Consider the following 20,951-nt stretch of genomic DNA (forward strand, 5'->3'; position numbering starts at 1 on the left):
GTCTAGCCTGTGCTGTGATTCACGGTTTCCACAGCAACCACCAAACCCAGTTCTGAGTAGAAGCAAAGTAAAGGAATACAATGAAGTCCAAGTCCTAATAAAAATAAATAAGTGGCATGAATTAAATCCATGCCATGTTTTTATTTCCTTCTAAATGGGTGAGCCTCAGAATCAACTCATCCTCCTCCAAATGTGAAAACTGTTGCTCCCAAAATCTGTGATAAGGAAATCCTGAACCTCCAGTATATGAGTACATGCACATGTGTACACAGACTCTGACTACATGTACTTTCCATTGAAGGATCACCTCTGAAATGGCCCGAATAAACATGCTGCATCAATGCTTTCCTCTGAAATGAACGTGCCCCACATTCAACCAGCCCAAAGCTGGACCACATCTACCATCACTCCACCTGGGGGACTGTCATCGTTACACTTACTCGCACAACATCCAGTTCCTTGTTCCTCTGCATGAGCTGCTTTTCCAGTTCCACAATCTTAGACATGGCTTCATTTTCTGTGTCTTGCAGTTTCTCAGATAACTGTAAAATGTTGAAAAGGAAACTGTGTCACGACACAGGATCATTTAGACCAGGTCCTTAGACCTCAGAAAGTGTAGCTCTAAGACCTTTAGGGGCCCTTTAGAGTCCTGCATGTGTTATACAAATTGTTTAATGGAAATGTTAGTATTTATAATATGGTTCTGGAAATATTTTTGTTTCTCCCAAGAATAATTTATACATGATCTTTAATAAAAACCTCAGTGTTTAAATATCCAATGTGTCTCCCTCCCATCCTTTGGAGCTAGCAAGGGTTGAGAACAGTAAGGTGAGGGAGGAGAGTCATCCCCATCCCCAAGAAAGAGATGTCAGGTAAAAGCTTTTGAATATTGTTGATGTAGTTTGAAAAAAAAAAAAAGCACTACAGATTGTTTGAACACAAATTATTCAACTAATAAAAGCTATTTGGAGGAGCCATTCAAATAAAGATGGCCTGCTACAAAGTAGACTCTATGGTCTTACTAGCTGAGGCTGAATAAGAGATGGTGGGGGGCAGCGGGGGAGAAAGAACATGCACTATTTACTTAAAAGGAGCTTTCTGCACACAGCTGTATGATTAAGCAACTTTTGATTTCTTACATCGTACTAAAAATGATCAGTAAGTAAAGGAAATCATAGAGAAAATGTAAAGAGGAAGAGTGAGATTTACACTAATCAGGCTCAGAACAAAATACAAATCTCTTAAGGGGAGAGATACTGGGCTTTTAAACTGTTTGGTAAACGCCAACTAGCTCACTGTAGTATTTACAAAAGGAGAGTTGGGGGCTCAGCACAAGCCAGGTAGATGCCCATTTTCAAAGTAATGGTAAAAGGCAAAGGAAATGACACACACCCAGTACTTAAAAATAAAATATGGGGAGAAATATGTGGGTTGTTCAAAGGGCAAAATAATATTCCCCCAAATGGGGACAATTCACTTCACAACAAAGAAAAGTGGTAATCAATTCAGGCCAAAAATTTGGTTCAAAATTCTTGGGTTTCTCTGTTTGTTCTTGTACTCTCTGAAATATTTGTTTAATGAACAAATAAACAACCTCTGAAGACTGTTAAGACTCTTATTCTACTTGGTCTGTGGTAGGAGGATCACAAGTTCGAGGCCTGCCCCAGCAACTTAGTGAGAGCCTGTCTCAAAATCAAAAGATCTGGGGATGTAGCTGAGAGGTGAAGTGTCCCTAGTCAATCCCCCGTCCTACACACACACAGAAGATCAGATCACTACCCCAATATAGAGATGACACTGTTCTGAGAGGATAGTCTTCCTCAACGAAGATGATATTTGGGAGAGCTCACTGATTTCCTTAAAAACGTCTACTGCTAAAATGAAACTATTAAGTGATTAAGACAGGAATATTTAGATAAGCATCAAAAGACACTATTTAATTATCTCTATGGGACTGTGTGGACATTTTGAGAAGAAGGTGGCTAATGTTCAAAAAATTCTTATTCATCTCATGCCAAATTCCCATATTTCATTCCCCTCTAATCCCTTAGGTAATGCCAGTGATTCAATCCTCCTGTGCCTGTAACTGATTGTCAGGACAAGCAATTTATTTTGCAGTCCTGAGAGGTAGGTCAGCTGAGGCAAAGAAAGGAGTTCCATTTTGCTTTCAGTAACACATCTGCCTTCTTTGAAAGAGCCCAGAATGGTTTATGATAATTCTCTAACCCAGTCACAGCTCATTTCTAGACTCTTATTCTTTTAAGTTACTGCCACAAAAGTGTATGTTAGTTCTACTTTGCACCCAGAGGGAATGCCAGCAATTTTCCGTTTTCTGAGATGTAGTTACATGAGAGATGTTTTCTTCCAGTTCTTCCACCCTCTCCAAGGCTGCATTCTTGGTTTCTGCATCTTCCAGCAGAGCTCCTACGTCAAACACATTGTCCAGGTAAGCCTGAATCTGTACTTGCAGCTTGTCACTCTCTGTGTGTTTCAGCTTCTAAAAATCAGAATTTGAGAGGTGACATTAGCTTATCTTTAGAAACAGAACATACTTACCCAACCGTCTACAAGGTTTCTTTCTTCCCAAAGTCCAGCCTTTTCCAAAAGGTTTAAGACATCATCCTCCTTAAGACAATGATGAAGTGACTATTTAAGAAGGTAGGATCAGATTGGTTTCTTACCCATCAAATATTTACATAACTATGTAAATATTTAATGTGCACACATGTAAATATAAATATATAAAATATACATATTTACATGTGTGTATTTACATACACGATTTTCCCCCCAATACTTCCTACCCCATGTAGTTATATTTATATCTTTATATATTTATATTTATATCTAAAACAATTTGATATATGTGAAATCAAGAAAACAGAAGAACTAAAAGTAGCTTTGAGAGGGAACGGTCAGAAGCAACATAAAACTTAAAGGGGTGTTGGGGTAGTAGAGGAGATTGTAGTAGGTGCACCTTGCCTGGATAGTGATGGTGGACCCAGGTGGGACACAGTTATACAGGAGGTGACTTGGGCATTAACCTTGGGTTTATTTATTTTTTAATTTAAGTTGTAGATGGACACAATACCTTTATTTTATTCATTTTTATGTGGTGCTGAAGATCAAACTCAGTGCTTCATCAGGCAAGTGCTCTGCCACTGAGCCACAATCCTAGCCCAAATCTTGGGTTTATTTTAGTGCAAATTTCTAGAGCTCACTCTTCATGAATGCTTCCCTAAGGCAGTGCCCCACATCAACAGCTCAGGGCTTCCAAAGCACAGATCAGAAAGCTTTCCCCAGTTCACTGTATCCCTGATCAGGGATCCTGAAGGAATTCAGATACTACAAAGATAAACTTGCCTCAGAGAAGGCCAAAAAAATCAATGAATCTTCTCTACAAGAAACATTAGTATGAATTTTCCTGAGGATAAATGAGTGGCTTGAATAATATCTGGCACATGGATAATGCCAATAGCATTTTTGAACAAATCAAAGACTACATGCAAAGCTGCTTCTGTAAACTAATATGGTATTTATATGTTATGTATTCATCATATTACTTTTCTAACTACCTCTATCTATTAGAGTGCAGAACCAATATACTTACAAAGTTCAAGAAATAGAATTCTGATAAAATTTAAAAATTTTAAGAGGAATTCCACTTCATGTAAATTCTTGGAAAAATGGGTTTTCTGCTAGGTTCTAACCTACAATTTAGCTTATTTTGAAAGAGGGTATGTTCCACCACAGTTCAAAACAAAGGCCAGAACAGAAAATGATGAAAATGGTGAAGAAATTTCTTGTGATTTTTCACAAGATTCACAATGAATAATAGGTATTCACTGATAGGTCACCAACCTGCCATTACACATTGGAGTATAAAGCAAGATATCACAAAGCCAAACCCAGAAAACCATTAGGAATTTATGTGCCCAATTTTTGTTCAAATACTGTTGCTCTGAACATATGAGGAAAAAGGACAGATAAACTTCAACATCAATACATAAAAAATTCCTTTAAATACAATATTCCAAAAATGGCATCGGTGGGTCTTTAAATTATAGGAAAATAATTCCAACATGTCTTTAATGGAAATCCATTGTGTCTCTCCCTGAGTAGAGACTTTAGACATTAGGACAGTCTACTCCAGGGTAGCTTGGTTGCTCTGGTGAGCAAGGCCCCTCAGGTCAAGTGTAACCATCTCTGTGATTTTTCCCTCCCAGTGCTGTGAAAAGACAGTGCTTGAAATCTCAACTTCATCCCTCATGAAGATGGATAGCTAAATATCACAGTTGTCCAAGGGAAGAGCTCCTATCATCTCTATAGCTAGAAACAGCCTTGAAATTGAGGTCAGCAATTCCTGCCCAATCTTCCAAATTCAACTGGACAATTCCTATATGGAAAGAAAAATAAAACTGTCTAGGAGTCAAAGGACATGCTTCGCATGCATAGATTCTCATGTCCATTTATGATTTGAACATCAACTTTCAGTTTCTTAACTGAAGAACTTCAGGGAACTAGCTGAGCACTTCTGCAAGGAAACCTGGAAAAGAGAAATTAAACACCCCTCTCCCAAAACCCAAAAGTGGAACTTCTAAAGCCACAAACCCTTCAAGCAAAAATTAACAGCTTCAGGAGGAAGTTTCTAGTCTTCATTTCCTCATTATTTATCCTCCGAGCATTTCTCTTCACTCTACAGCAGTCTTGGTTTGATTTTCCCTGCCTAGATGAGGCCCTCAGAGTAACCAAGAATGCAAACTGTGCAGCAGTTGGGTGAGTGATGCAATGAGACTTGACCCAGACTTGAGCTCACAAACACAGGCAAGCTGCAGCCGGACTGCAAGAGGTCATCTGGCTCCTGTACTAAAAGGCTGCTGGCAAAAGACTGCCAGAGGTCCCAGAAGGTCTACAAGAATCCAGTTTCTCTGGCAGATTGCATCACTTGGATTGGTTCCTTTTAACTATACGACAGTAGTTGACTATGCAGAGCTTTAAGCATTCCTTAGCCACTATGGAAGTGCACCGAGGGTAAGCAATAAATCAATTCTTACACTGAAGCCAAAGGTTATAGCTTTACTCACATCCAAATACTCATCCAGGCCTAATTTGGTGAATTCATATTGGAGGTGAACTCTGAAGTTCATATCTTCTACTGAATGAACTACAATATTAATAAACTGCATCGAGGCCACCTGAAATGAAATTGCCAAGGGATTAGACAGATGTTAAACTTTTTTCTCATTGAATCATAGGCATATGCTTTTAATACACAAATTAGGCTCACTTACCAAGTCCTTCATTTCACTGGGTCTTTAATAACATTTTACAATGTTTTTAATTTAAAAAGTCATAGAGTTACCACAATAAGATACTACTTCATAGCCACTAGGATGACTGATAATAAAAAGAAATATAGTAAGAAGTGTTGGCAAGGATGTTGAGAAACATGAAACCCTCATTCCTTGCTAGTGGGAACATAAAATGACGTAGTCACTTTGAAAGTGAGACAGCTCCTCAAAATGTTAAAGTTACCATGTGACTTATGTAGCGAAAAGAAACATATACACATAAAAAATTGTACACAAAAGTTCATAGCAGTATTATTTATAACCACATGAAAGAACCCAATGTCCACCAACTGATGGATAAACAAAACGTGGTTTATCTACACAATGGAATATTGTGCAACAATAAAAAGGAATGAAATGGCTGATACATGTTATGGCATGGACAAACTTGAACATATCATAGTAAGTGAAAAGAACCAATCAAAAACAACCACAGAAGAGTTGGGGATATAGCTCAGTGGCAAGGTGCTTGCCTAGCATGCATGAGGTCCAGGGTTCAATCCCCAGCACCACACACACACACACACATTTTATGATTCCATTCATTTAAAATACCCAGAACAGGCTAAACTATAGAAATAGAAAATAGATTGGCGATTGCCTAAGGGTGGGGGTAAAATAAATAGAAAGTTGCTGTTAACAGGCACAGAGATTCTTTGGGGGGGGGGGGAGGGTGACAGAATGTTCTAAATTGTGGTGATGGTTAAAAAACCTACTATACACTTTCAATGGTAATGTGGAAGTTATGATAATCATATTTCAGTAAACCTGTTCTTAAAAAGTCATATAGGTACACACCGCAAATCAAGTAAATTAGTACAGGTATATATATAGCATAAAAATATGAAAACTATTGCAAACAACAACATTTAAATCACCTATAACCCTCACTACAAGGTAATTTTTTCTAAACATTTTCTCTGTACTCCAGCCTACCAAGAGAACAGGAACAGAGCTTTGGCCCATCTTTCCATGCAATCACCCTGTTTCTATTCCATGAAAGCTTTGATTTGGTGCTTTCTCCTCACAATTGCAGCAGTGGCCCTAAGATCTGTCCCAGAGAAAACTAGTTTCCAATCTAATAAATAATAAAACCGAATTCAACAGATCTATTTTGCTCTTGATAGTGACAGTCTTTTATGGTGGAAATATCTTGCTCAGGCTTTCCCTCAAAGGCAATGACCCAGCAGAAGCTCCAGGAAGAAGGTAAAATGACTGAGGGACTCAGGTTCATAATCACCAACCTCTTCCCCAAGACCAATTCCCCCTAGCTATTTTTTTTGTAGTTGTTGATAGACATTTATTTATTTGTTTGTTTATATGCAGTGCTGAGAATCAAACTTAGTGCCTCATACATGCCAGGCAAGTGTGCTATCTATCAGTAAGCCCCAGCCCCAGCCCCTACCCTTAGCTTTTTAAAAATTGTTTTTACTGAGTTAGAGTCCTCTTGGAATGTTATATACTGGATATCTTCGGAAGATGTATAAACTCTCTAAGTTACAAGGGGACTCTACTACAATTTACCAAAAAGTATTTCAAGGTCTACGGTTAAATGAACTTAAAAAATCATTTTGACTGTTTTTTGTTTTCTTTTCTCCACAAAAACACAGAAAAGGGTCTTAAACTACATATAAAAAAAAAAGTTACATGTTATGAGGAATATGTTGTTTGGGAGATTGGGCAATGTAACTGCATTCCCAATTTATCAAAAACCTCATTTTCTGGAGGGAAAATGTGGTTGAATTCTAGCATCTTCCCATTTCTCTTCTGAAACATAGATCTAAATGATCTGCTGACTTTATAATAAACCTAAAAGACAACTATTTTTATATGACATAGAATCCAGCAATAATAGTACTTGGGGTTTGTTTGGGGGAATTTTCTTTGTTTGTTTTTATAGTAAGAATTGGAACCCAGGGACATTAACCACTGAGCAACATCCCCAGTTCTTTTTACTATTATTACTTTTTTTTTTTTTTTTTTGCGCGACACGATCCTGCTAAATTGCTGAGGCTGGCCTTGAACTTGTGATCCTCCTGCTTCAGACTCCCAAGTCACTGGGATTACAGGTATGCACCAGTGCCCAGCAATGCCCAGGAGTTGAATTCTTGCAGCCTGTCAAGAAGGTACCTTGCATGTGTGCATATGAGTAAGTGAACTGACAGGAACTGGCTCCAATCTGTAATACAACGGTATATGTGTTTTATTGTTGTTGTTGTTATAGTTGACAAAAGAGTGTATTTTGACATATTATACGTACATGGAGTATAACTTCCCATTCTTGTGGTTGTACATGATGTGAAGTTACACTGCTTGTATATTCATATATGAACATAGGAAGTTATGTCTGATTCTATTGTCTTTCCTATTCCCATCCACTGTCCCTTCCTTTTATTCCCCTTTGTCTAATCCAATGAACTTCTATTCTCCCAGTCTCTTTACTGTGTGCTACCATCCTCATAACAGGGAGAGCATGTGGCCTGTGGTTTTGGGGTACTGGCTTATTTCACTTAGCATAATAGTCTCTAGTTCCATCCATTTATGAGCAAATATCATAATTTCATTCTTCTTTATGAATAAGAAAAAAGTATTCCATTGGGTATATATGCCACATTTTCTCTATCCATTCATCTGTTGAAGGTCACCTAGGCTGGAATGTTATATACTGGACATCTTTGGAAGATATATAAACTCTCTAAGTTTTTAGAATTGAGCTACTATAAACATTGATGTAGCTAGGTATAGATGTTTTAATGGGCTTATAATTTCAGCAAACTCAAATGACAGGGTTAGCAGTTATCATAAATAAGTAAGATGGGTCATATGTAATACAATAATGGACAGTGAAGATTGTGACAAATTGGAGATAATATCTTTACAGAAATGGGGGCCTAATGTTATCAGACATTTTTAATAAAAATAAAAAATCAAAATCTAACATTATGTTCACCAAGCCTGTAGCATGGTTTCAGTCTGGGGCCTCCAGTTTGCAACCTCAGCTCTAATCAAACAAGAATGTTCCTCCTTACAAGGAACAGAAAAGAAGCTGGTAATGTAAACCAAGGCTAGACCTCTTTACATATTCATTACCAGTGCCAGCATTCGCCTGAACTTCTCCAGAAAATCCTAACAAGAATATAAAAGTATGCATTGTTTCACATACATGTTTTTTCATTTTCCAAAAGCAAATAACATGCTTTATGGAAAAGAACAGTTTCTCTATAAAAGATTTCATCTTTCTCACTGATTTTGGAAGGAGATGAAGGCTAGGGATGCATATAAAATTTGAGGTCCCAGAAAAAAGAAAATTCACATAAAAGGGTTAGAAATCTGAAAAGCTCTGTTTTACACTTTATAGTCACTAAAGCAATTCAAAATAAAACTTTACATGACATCCTAAGTATAGGCTTTGCAATGTAAGAACTGTTTGGGATAATTGCTCCAGGTTAGGTTAAACTCAGTTAAGGATCTCCTGGGTCCAGAAGATCGCTAGAGCAAGTGGATTGGGTCAAAGGCTACAGAGGTGTATAATGTGTCAGGAAATTCTCTATGGTAAATCCCATCTCAGTCCAGAAATAAGATTTGGGCATATGGATTCAGAAGTGCTTAAATGCATTTTGCTGTGCTCACCTGAGAACAATAGCACTGCTATGAAACCAAATGTCCTGCATGTGATTTAGCCTGCTAAGAAGATGTACAGTATGATTATGCCATCACAGAGTTACTAAAGGAGGAAAGAGATTGAAGGAGGGGGAAATCACTGCTGAAGAGTCAATTCTACAAAGCAAAGTGCATAGTTTTTGAGAATACAGTCTGGAGAAGGGCAACTGACTGGAGTCTGCAAGAGTCAAAAACATCAAGATTCCTTACACCCTACAAATATTATGTAGTACCATTGGTAGTTCAAGTTGGCAATTGTAAGCATTTGAACCAGGTCTCGATTTCCTTTTCCCCAGTTGTGTGGCTTCCCCCTTTATTTACCATACATAATCAGCACTCTTGGTGTTTACTGAATGTGTTTGAAATGAATAAAACTGTAAACAAATACCACAAAGAGAAAATACAGATGAAGAGAAACATTCTAGAAAGGATCTATAGCATATTAAACTCAATTTTCTGTCTGTCCTGTATAACACATGTGTATGTATATGTATGAATATACTTAGGGAAAAAGTGCTGAAATTGAGTTTGCTTTATTGAACGTAGTATTAAATAACTCACCATAAAATCTATGTTATTGTCTTCATTCCTGAAATGTTCCATCAACTTCTCGAAGCGCTGTTTTTCTCCACAAACCTGAAACATACATTTTTGTTGCCATGTCACATTCCAAACACAAGCATTCCAAAATTAGATATGGAAATTTCAGCATTAATAATTACTTCCAGAATATCTTTGTTTTTCCTCTTCCTCTCTCACACTGTTTCTCTCTGAAGTTAGTTAATTCACAAATAGCCACCGGAAATAGGACTAAAAGCTGATCCTTGATTTCTTTTACATATTCTCTTGATATTTTAAAATTAATATCAAATGTGCTCTTAACTCATTGTTGTGTTTGCACACCCAACAATATTTTAAAATGCACTGAGAATCCAAGATCATAACTCATGGCAAAAAAAAAGTGTGTGTGTATGTGTGTATGAATCACAATAGCTTTCCTTTTACCAAATTACTTTTAAGGCAGACATACTAAAAGATTCAAATAATTTTTAAATTCCTTGAAAGCAACTCAAAATTTTCATGTCTAACTGTATCAAATAATTTTAGTGCATAAATCACAACACAAGAGTAAAGCAGACAATTTGGAAAGCTATATTAACCCACATAAGGTGAATATAGAAATTTGTGGAAATTCGTGAAGTAGTAATTCAGCCCCAAGGCCTGAAACATAAGCATTTAGCTCAAATTAATGCTTTCATTGAACATGTGAAATAAACAGATAAAATAGTGGGAACCCCAGGGCTCCAAGGTATTTTCACATACATGGAAATAAATATTTAAATACATCAAGCTAAAACACAATGTCAAAGGAAGACTTTATTAAATACTAGTCCCAAAATAAAAAGATGAATTGCAATTCTGTCACTGTCCTTGGCTACCTTTTAAGTAGCAAAGTTCTACACCTACTGCTTTATACATTCTACCGCCAAAAAAATATTTACCTGAACTATGAACCACATGCTGAATTAGTAGAACACAGTCCCCAAGTTAGCATTTTGCAAATTAAATGTAGATTTCACAAGCTAAGCTCTAAATTTTGATTCCATTTATGATCTTAGATATAGCCAGCAAGGCTAGTCCTGAGGAATTATTCTAAAATAGTATTTCATAATGCTACAATGCAGTCATTTAATTCAGTCATGTTAAATTCCATGTGAATATACATATGTACTGATGAAGAGAAAGTTCCATGAAGGCAGGACTTTTGTCTGTTTTATTTACTACTATATCTTCAATATTCAGATCAATGCTTAGCACATTGTAAGTACTCAATTATTTGTGAATTGCCCTGAACAGAAGATAAACAAGTAATTGTGTTAATACTTCACAAAAAGGTGACTTATTTACTACTAATCTCTATCATGTTTTAGAGTAAAGAGAGAACCATTGAACCACTATAGATAGGTGTCAAAAGTACATCTGTAGGGCTGGGGCTATAGCTCAGTGGTGGAGCACTTGCCTAGCATGTGTGAGGCACTGGGTTTGATCCTCAGTACCACATAAAAATAAAATAAAATAAAATAAATAAAGGCATTCTGTCCACTACAGATGTACTTAAAAAAATTTTTTTTAAGTACATCTGTAATGATAGTTCCTAGGCCTAAACCCAACCCTGGGAATGAGAAGGAAACAGCCTCTAACCTGTGAGGGTCTTCTAGTCTTAAAGACCAAATTCTTCCAACAGAATAAGACCACAGTTTTACAAAATTCTGTTGATGACTCTCCATTTATTTATATCTGCCTTAATTAAAAATAGTTTCAAGAGGCAGAGGAACATTACATGAGCCCAGACAGGAGGAAGAAGAGTTGGTTTGGAAGGGAGAATTGACAGCCTTTGAAAAAATCTGCTTGTCCAGTTCCACTCTGAAGAGTCTGATTCAATAGTTTTGAGTGGGGGTAGGGTGACATGGACATGCACGATTTAAAAACACTATTACTTGTTTTGATGCTCCATGAAGGCCAAGGACCAGAAACCTAAGGGGACATCATGTTCTGCCCCTGCACTCAGCCAAACCCTCAAGCAAATATGTGGCAAATTCCTGGAAACAAAACATTTTATTGAATATAGTGAAGCACTCTAGGCCCTGCTCTCTATTCTGACATCAGTTACATCTATATCCAAAAGGACAAGCATCCTCACCTGCAAAGAGGGTCCAGTGGTTGAAAATTGCCAAGGGTTGGCAGAGAAAGGGTCAGAATCACAACCGCAACTTTATTTTAGCACACTCCCCAACATAAGAACTTGAGGAGAATGACTGGCTTCAAGATGATAATGGCAAGAAAAAGAAAAGGAAGAAAGGCCCTCTTGGATCTGGGGACAGACACCAGCTCTTCTAAGAAGTAGACCATGATTAATGTTCTGTTGAGCAAATAGGCAGGCATTCACTCCTTTAGAAAAGGTAAGAGCCACCCAGTGAACAATGACAACAGACATAATTGCTAGTAGAGCAAAGCCCTTCAAATCAAAGAATGTTAGGAAGCTGAAAAGTGTCTTGAATAATCTGATGCCTTTGTTTTATGAATAAAACTAAGTCTCAGACAGATTAAATATCCCTAACCTGATGGATGGTCAACAGAGTGGCAAAACCAAGACGAGAATCAGTCTCCAATGCCCACTTAATGATCCCACTCCCACATAGCCCAGAATGCTCAGATCAACATAGTCCATTAAAGAGGATAGTTATACCCTTCCAGAATTATTTAAGAGACCAGGAAAAAAAAAAAAAAAGTAAATTTAAAAATCACAACCCTTGCATCACACACATAATACTTGACATATGTGCACCAGAATTTTCCACAAATTTCTAAATACAGCAGACTCCAGGGGTCCAAGCTGAGAGGTATTGAATGAGAATCTGCACAGATGGGATTAGGAACTCAGGCTTTTAAAAAGAAATCATGGTTTCTGGACAAACATTTAGGAACTAGTGACTTATACAATATTAGACTGACTCAGCCATTTTGACTACCAACTATAAGACCAGTTGAAAAATAGCTAGATAATTCCCTTTCCAGTTTATTCAATTTCCAACTGATCAACACAAAAGAAACACACACTGCTACATCTGGGTATCACAGGAGTGCAGCACTATGCAGCCACCTGGTCCCATTTCTGCCCTCATAGCCCCTCACCTCCATCTGTGTTGGAGGTTAAAGCTGCAAAGAAGGACAGTTGTAATAGGAAGGACCCACAGGAGTAGGCAGGACAGGAATTAGTATACTGACCCTGAACAGGTATAATTACTAACAGGATAACTCATAAATAATCAAGGATTGCATCCAAGGTATTAGAGTAAATAAATTTTAAATAACAGGGGAAAGTGCACGTGGGCAGTAACAAAACAAACTACACATAGCCAGTTAATAAAAAGAGATGACGTCAAATCAAGTATAAGCAACACCAGATTAATTTCATGATGGGTAAATATTTCCAAAATGATATTGGCTTGGTAGGCAGGACTGAAATAGACATTAAGAAGAGTTCCCACTCCATGTATTTCTTTACAAATCCCTCATTCTGTCAACAGACAAATTCATGCTGAGAACATGTGTGTCATGAAACAGAGAAATAGTTTTCATCTTCAAAAGGAAGAGATTTATATTTCTCTTTATAGTTACTATAAACTTAGTGAAAAATAATTCAAATACACAAAAGGACAGATTGCCAAGATAAGAATCCTTGGAAGAATCTGAGTGACTACTCTCCTCTCTCAATGTACAAACCAGAACGACCCCTCCTATCAGATCCACCAAGCCTCTCTATGCAAAGGATAACTAACACTGCTTCATTTCTATTCTCAGATAATGGTCAGTCCTATTTTCTGACATTGCTCCCTAGGAACAATCTGGGTTTCAGAGGCCCCCTTCATTTCTAAGGAAAGGAAGCATGCAAACCAGATTCACATTTGTTTCTATGGCTCTAACAATCATTAAACAAGTGTAGAATACAACCCCACAGGAAATGGGAAGATATGTTTGGGGAAGTTGGTAAAAGTTGTGTCCCACATCAAAGGAAAGTTGTCTTCATTCATACTGCTCACATCTGGACCACCCCACATGCTTGGTTAAAATGGAACCATCATGGTTGAACGAACATACCCATTCTCTCCTTTGAACTGGCCTTGTTTTAGAAAATTGGTGGGAATGAAGACACTCATTTTCAGAATCTACACATGGGCCTTCATGAGAATATTCTCAAGGGCTTCATCAAAATGAAATCAAAATGAAGCCAGGAGCACATTTGCACATACTTTACTGCACTTTACGTATTACTACATGTAGCTTCCATCTGCGAACAAAGGCTCAACAATATAGGAGGAGAAAACTAAAATAAAATTGTCAGATTTCTACAGCTGAAATTTGTCATTCTTGACTTTTAAATTCTCTGTATCTCTCATGACCCTATCAGCTCTACCATCAATTTCCTATGCCCATAACAAGAGCCACTGGAGTAGGTGGGGTGGAGAGCTAGTTTAAGAGCTACAGTGACACCCAGCAGAGCCAAGCAGACTAGAAAGGAGCCCCTTTTTTGGATTGCACACCTCTTTCAGAACTTAGTGTTCCAATAGTAACACATTTAGTAACACATTTTCCAATAGTAACACATTCCATTAGTAACAGGTAGGCCTACCAGAACTTCAGTAAACCAGCAGGCAAATAAAAGTCCATGCACTGGAAAAGCATGTGTGCAACTGTAAACTAAGAGGCAGCTTCATTGCAAATCATTTATGTACCAGTTTCTTGTGAATAAATTGACCAACCTGGAGTAACACTGTGTAGAATGGAAATGTGTAGGCTCCGGTCCTTCCCATCCCCAGAACAACTGCCCCTTTAAGCTCTAACGCTACTGGTGTGAAGGGTGAGGACAGCAGATTGGGACTATGTGGCATATTATATGGGATCATAAAACTCAGATTTCAAGTCAAAGTTCTGCGACTCTTCTGCTGTTAACTTGGACCACTCTGTGAACATCTCTGGACTTCATTTTCATATAGGCTGAGACATGGTAATTCTAAGTTGCCCACTGGCCTCAAAATTAAAACCCTCCTGCTTCAGCCTCCCAAGTAGCTGGATTATATGAGTATAGCACCACACCAGGCTCCACCCACATTCATTACCTTGAGAATCTAAGATTATATTGCCAATTTTCCACCTATGCTTTAAGAAGCCATAAGTGTCACAGAGGAATTAAGGGTGAAGAAGCTGTAAAGATTACAGAGCTTCAATGGACTCCAAAGGTCAAAGGCATAGCCAGGAGGGGAAATCCCCAATAAGAAAGATTCTTGAGACATCCCCTCCCACCTAGCTACATTTGACTAATTCTACTGAGTTGCCTGGTAAGATTTCTTGAGTGAGAGGATTTTTTTTTTTTAATCTCATTCAATATTTTGAAGCTCTAACATTCTAATCTAGCATACCAATATAACATGATATTCCCCAACTGACCACCATGGAAATTCCATACAACACAAATTCAGAGGGATGCACTGGGATGCACTGGGTTGTGCAGACCATCAGTACCAGGCTATAAGGGCCGAACCACTGCTATCTCAGCTTGGCTGGTTCAAGCCTGCTTGCAAAGCTGATAAATCCTGCACTGCCCAGATGAAATGGGCCTCTCCCTCAAAAAGAAAGATACATTTTCACTTAAACAAGAACTGAAGGAAAAGTACAACTCCTGCCAAAAAAACAACTCAAGTATGTTCTCCAACATCTGTGAAATGCATTTCAGAACAGTATCCCAATGCATTTGGATAGACCCAGGGCCCTGGATGCAAAGGAGACTGTGGTTAAAAGTGTCTCTGGGGTGGGCAGAGGTTAGTGGATGATTTCCCTAAAGGCTCAGAGCAGAGAGAAGATGGCTATACAAAAGCTCTATAATAAAGAGTATTATCTTGCCAACCAGATGTTGAAATTAACAGACTCCTTCAGCCACCCCTGTGTCCTTCAAGGTCAGTGGCTGTGTCTCTGGCTTCCCCAGCAACAGCTCCCAGGGAAAGCCAAGTCTGCAGGAAGAGTAAGGCCCGACTTTAAGGAGGGGGCAATAAATGCTTCGGGGTTAGTTATATAAAAATTAAAGGCCCCTTGCTTAAGTGTTTCCTTCTTACGCTGTTGCCTGGCGCCTGCCTCAATACTTTCTTTTTCTCTCTTCACAATAGGGCCCTGTGAGCCAAGGGGCTCCCTACAGAAAGGCACACTTTTAGAGGCACACACTGTTATGACTGATTAGACTACCCTTCTCGGGGCCTGCCTGAGAACAAAAGTTCCATTTTCTTCTCAGGGCCTCATGAAGTAAACAATTATTGCATCATTAGTCCTAGGTGAAAAGCATCTTTTACCTTCAGTTGCAAGCACCTGCAGTCTGAGGATTACTGATGCCATAATGGCCTGACAAAACTACTTTTCTGGGACATTCTATGGTTATTGGGGTCTTTTACATCATACACAGACACCTAATGGCTGCCGTGACAGAAGCAGACCACTGGACCTGCTGCTGGCTCTCAAGTCTCTTTGGGATTAAAAGGCGGAAATGTTGATCTAACTAAAATGCTCTAAAACTAAACAACTTTATTTCATTCCAGTGTGGGGTGGGGGGGGGGGGAATGAAAACTAAGCAACTGAATATATTCTGCAATCTAATCAACCCTCTCTCTTTATAAATTAATATAACATTTATATCCAACTTAGCCAGGGGCGCTTCTGATTATGAGCCGAAGGTTTCATCTGAATAATGCTAAAAACCCCTGTGAAAACTTCAGTCATTTTTCCAGATGGTTCCAAACATCCAGATGTTTGGCAGCAGGCACACAAAGCATCCAGATGATTATCTTACTTTCTATGCATGTATCTTGCTGTACTGAATAAAGAATCCTGACACAGAAGCAAATGGATAGTAAATCCCCAAAGGACCATGCGTTAACATACCACAGTTTAAATAAGAAATGTATCTTTTACCACTTCCCTAACCAAAGATGACCTTCATTAAATTCTAGAGCATAAGGATCCACAACATTTTATAAATGATTTCTTTTTGGAAATAGTCCTAACGTCCAACTTGAATCTCTCTAGCAAGATTCACATCCCCTGGTCATTAGAAAGGATATACAGAGATTGTTTCAAGGCTACCTGGGACCATTAATTTTGTGTCAACTTGCCTGAGCTAAGGAATGCCCAGACAATTGGTAAGATAATGTCTCTGGCCATGCCTGTGAGGATGTTTCATAAAAGACGAGCATTTGAATGAGTAGACTGAGTAAAGAAATCTGCCCTCACCAATGCTGTGGGCTAATTCAATCCATTGGGTACCATGAGAATCTGGAGGAAAAGTGGATTATCTTTCTCCTTAAGCTGGGACATGCATCTTTCTCTGCTTCCTCTTGGTCCTTCAGACTCCAAGATTTACAGCACTGGCGCCCCTGTTTCTCAGGTCTTCAGACTTGGGTTGAATTATACCCCCGTCTTTCCTGGGCCTGCAGACTGCAGATAGTGTATTATAGGACTTCTCAGTTTCCATAATTAGGTGTACTAATTTCCATAAGTCTCCTTTTAAATCCATTGCTATACCTATTGATGTCCTATTGCTCCTCTTTCTCTGGAGAACCTTAATACTCTTCTATTTTTACCAGAAGACCAAAATACTTCCAGTTCTTCAAGAAAGACTAATATTTAAATAGCTACCTGAAGATGCAGGCCTTCTGCCATCTCTAGGGTGACTCACCAGCCAGAACCTTCAAAAGTGTAAGGCAGCCTAACACTGCCTTTTGTTGTTGTTGTTGTTGTTATTGTTGTTACATTTGTGAGCTATATTTTACTTCTTTTGATTTATTTTTTTGTTAAATCCTTTACTTTCATTCATTTATGTTTATCGCTTCATCCTGTAAGCATATCCAATTAGGTCAAGTAAGGAGGCACAATGACACATCTTTAGTGGTTATCACATGGCCTCTAAACCACAGCAATGGCATTGGTTGCAGCTGTTTAAAGCCTACAGCACTTTCATCACGGACCTTGGGACCCATTTGGGAGGCAGCTGTCAGATCATGCTCTCCACCGGGCTGCATTCCAACAAATCAAGTTAACCCATTTGTCCCATCATCTACACAACAAATAATTACATGCATAAGAATGTAACTATACTGCAATATAATTATAATGATATTAATATAGTAATATATAAGTTCTAGATTGTGATTTCCAACCCATTTTAGTGTATTCCTGTAAATTTTATTGAAATATTCACAGAATTGAAAACTTGGGACTTCATGGGTTAAATAAAAAATGGTGAATCATGAATTCAAAACCCATGAAGACAATAACTCATTATGTGACAGATCAAAGACCTCAGGAAAACTACAGGCAAATGCCTTAAGTTTGTCTACCACTTGCTTCTATCTCTCACTTCACATCTCCTTTCTCTCGTATCTTCTCCAAACTCACCCTAAAACCTATTCTGGGTCTCAATTGGGAGGAATTTGCACTTAACCAACTAGAAGGCCCTGGGTTCAATATTTAAACTGCCCCAGGCAAAAAGTTACCTATGGAAAAAAAATTAAAAATCATAACACCCATACTACAAAGCAAAAGTGAGGAATGGGGGGCAAATCTCAGAGCCCAAAAGCTTCACTACTACTAGATTGGAACATAGCCTCTTTATTTCTACAAAGATGATGAATTCCTAAAACAAAAGCAAATAAATGGATATCTAATAGCAAAATAATTCAAGAATCAACCATACCATATAAAGAACTCCTAAACCTGTCATCTCTTCATAAAGATCAAGGCACATCACACAGACAGGTGGACTTCCCTATACAGAAAGGGGCTTCCACCACTTTACAAAGTACAGGGGTGTGGGGGGGAAGACTTCCCTTCAGTTCTTTTGTTTAACAAAACCAAGTACAATCCCTAAACTTCACCAGGTTGGACAACAGCAATCCTAAAAGTTCTCTGGTTATATTTGGGAGTTGCCCACACTTGTCACATGGTCACAATGTGGACTCATTGCAGGACTAGACATCCTCTCCCAAAGCCAAGAGAATGTTAGAATCCAGGCAAGAATGAGAGAAGCACAGAAACAGTTCTCCCCGACCTGGGAGAGAAATTTAGTACAAGCATTCTCCAAAGTTCAGGGAATGGGACTCAATGAATCCACAAGTAAACAGACTTGTCCTGGGATACCTGACATGCTCTGATATCAATCAAGAACAAATATGTGAGGAACAAGAGGAGTATTATCTTTTACCCACACACTAAACATGTCCTTGACACCTACCACATAGAAAACACTACTTACTAGTTTTACACCTATTCCTGGAAACTACTTCAAAATGGAAAATTCAGTGTTTTTCTTGGTGGTGTACCAGTAAATCTGGGATACCACATGTGTTGCTGGTATGTTTATTGGTGGAAAAGGAGCCCTCATATCCCACAGTCAAAACCAAACTGCCAAAAACAAAGCAAAGCCTATAGCTCATGTTACCATGATTGGCCATTTCCACCCTCCAGTGACGCAGAGCTAAGGGGGAAATTCTGTCAGAGCGCGACTGCATGATGAAGGGGCCTGACAGTGATTGTTGGACCATAATCAGGAACCACTGGGCCATTTTCTTCTACTGAGTGTGTTTCAATTATGAATGAAAACTAAGTATGACCATATATCCTTGGCACAGTGATATACAAAATGAAAGAGTTGGGCAGGAGCCACAAGCACTACTGTGGTAAAGGAATAAAGGATGAACATTGAACTACAGTGTGCAGAAAAGAGTTCACGATGTGACAGGGAACTGAGAAAGAAAAGCTTAAATAATGACTCAAAAACTGAGTCTTTGAAAAACTACACAAACCAGGAATGCTTCCAGAGGCAGACCCTCACTAATGGCAAATACCAACAGCATGACCAGCACACTTTTCTGGCTAGGGAAGCAATGAAGTTGTTAGACATGCTACAGGTTTTATATATATATATATATATATTTTTTTTTTTTTTTTCCCAGAGACTGATAAAACCACCTTGAAGGGGGTCAAAAGGGAACTTGGAACTAATGTCAATGATACAGGCTGCTATACTTCAGATGTTGAATGTGCCTCCAAAGGCCCATGTGTTAAAGACTTGGTCCCCAGGGTGGCACTATGCAAGGTGGTACTATGGAACATTAGGAAGTGGGTCCTAGTGGGAGGGAAGTCCTTAGTTCATTGGAGCTTGCCCTTGAAGGGGATTGTGGGACTCTGCCCCATTCCTTTCTTTGTCTTTTCTTCCTGGCCCGTGATGTAAACAGTTTGCTCCACTGTACATTCCTACTATGATGTGCTGTCCTCACCAGAGTCCCAAGTAAAGGGGTCATCTGATCTTGGACTAGAATTTCCAGAACCATGAGCAAAAGTAAATCTTTTCTCTTTGTAAGTTAACTGACTCAGTTATTTTGCTATAGTAACAGAAAGCTTATTAATAAACTTTCTAAAATAACAGCAATCTAAAATCTTGTTACTATTGCCATCTGGCCTTGGTCATGTGAGTTTTTGTTCTTGTTTGTAAATGAAGACATCAGCCATTTTTATTGTCATCTGCAGTCAAAGAAGCACTTAATTTCTCTTAGATGGAACTATATGAATACATACACACAGCTGTTATGCACACAGGCATTTATAGAGACAATATTAAATAGACTTATAAAATTCTGGAATTGGAAGGGATGTTAAGAACCATTTGACGAACTTCTCACCTAAAGCCAGAATGTGCACCACAAGATGCCAGACCCGGTATGCCTCAACTTCTTGACCATCCCTTTGTGCATACAGGTCTCTTCCAAGCATCTCTGCAGCCCCTTCTAGCTTTGTCTGGTTACTGTTCTCTTTCTAGAATAGAGTCCCTGGGGAAGAGTTCACTTCTTTGGTTACAATCCTCTTCTATCTGGATTATGCACTCACCCCTCAATCACCTCCAATTAAGCCTGTTCTCTCACTTATCTTCAGTGCACAACTAAGAATTTGACCTTGGGCATTTTACCAGTTATAAGCAATCAAATTTAATAAAAAACAAATTTTATTTTCTTAAAAAAAAAAAAGTACTTCCCAGACTATTTATCTATCATGGTTGGGCTACTTTCTTCTTAACCTAATATATAATATTTGAATAGATTCTCCTTATATGTATGTCCATCCCCCTATTCAGTGGATCATCCTATTTCCTGTGGACTCTTCTTCAAATTCCTATCTTCATATCCTTTGTCATGGGCATGAGCTTGGTCCAAATTTGCCCAATTTGACAACTGAACCACCTATCTTTGAACTCCAGCATCTCTCCCCTCAAAGGAATTTTATGCGGAACCACAATCCTTACAAAGATTTATCTGAATTATATAAAAATCTTTATCAGATTTTCAA

At 38.4% G+C, this 20,951-nt stretch overlaps 1 protein-coding gene across 4 annotated transcripts in view; it reads right to left on the minus strand.

The window, feature by feature from the left end:
- Fmnl2 (formin like 2) overlaps positions 1-20,951 on the minus strand; it is a 280,140-nt gene that overhangs the window by 28,233 nt on the left and 230,956 nt on the right. For all 4 annotated transcript variants that reach the window (XM_027938006.2, XM_027938008.2, XM_071619173.1 and 1 more), the window contains exons 10-13: positions 9,573-9,647; positions 5,085-5,195; positions 2,348-2,497; positions 441-542 (exon numbers count right to left, since the gene is read on the minus strand). In XM_027938006.2, coding sequence (XP_027793807.1) covers positions 441-542; positions 2,348-2,497; positions 5,085-5,195; positions 9,573-9,647 — 438 coding nt within the window. The remainder of the gene's footprint in view (positions 1-440; positions 543-2,347; positions 2,498-5,084; positions 5,196-9,572; positions 9,648-20,951) is intronic.

The sequence above is a fragment of the Marmota flaviventris genome, chromosome 11 (assembly GCF_047511675.1).
Source record: "Marmota flaviventris isolate mMarFla1 chromosome 11, mMarFla1.hap1, whole genome shotgun sequence".
NCBI classification, from domain to species: domain Eukaryota; kingdom Metazoa; phylum Chordata; class Mammalia; order Rodentia; family Sciuridae; genus Marmota; species Marmota flaviventris.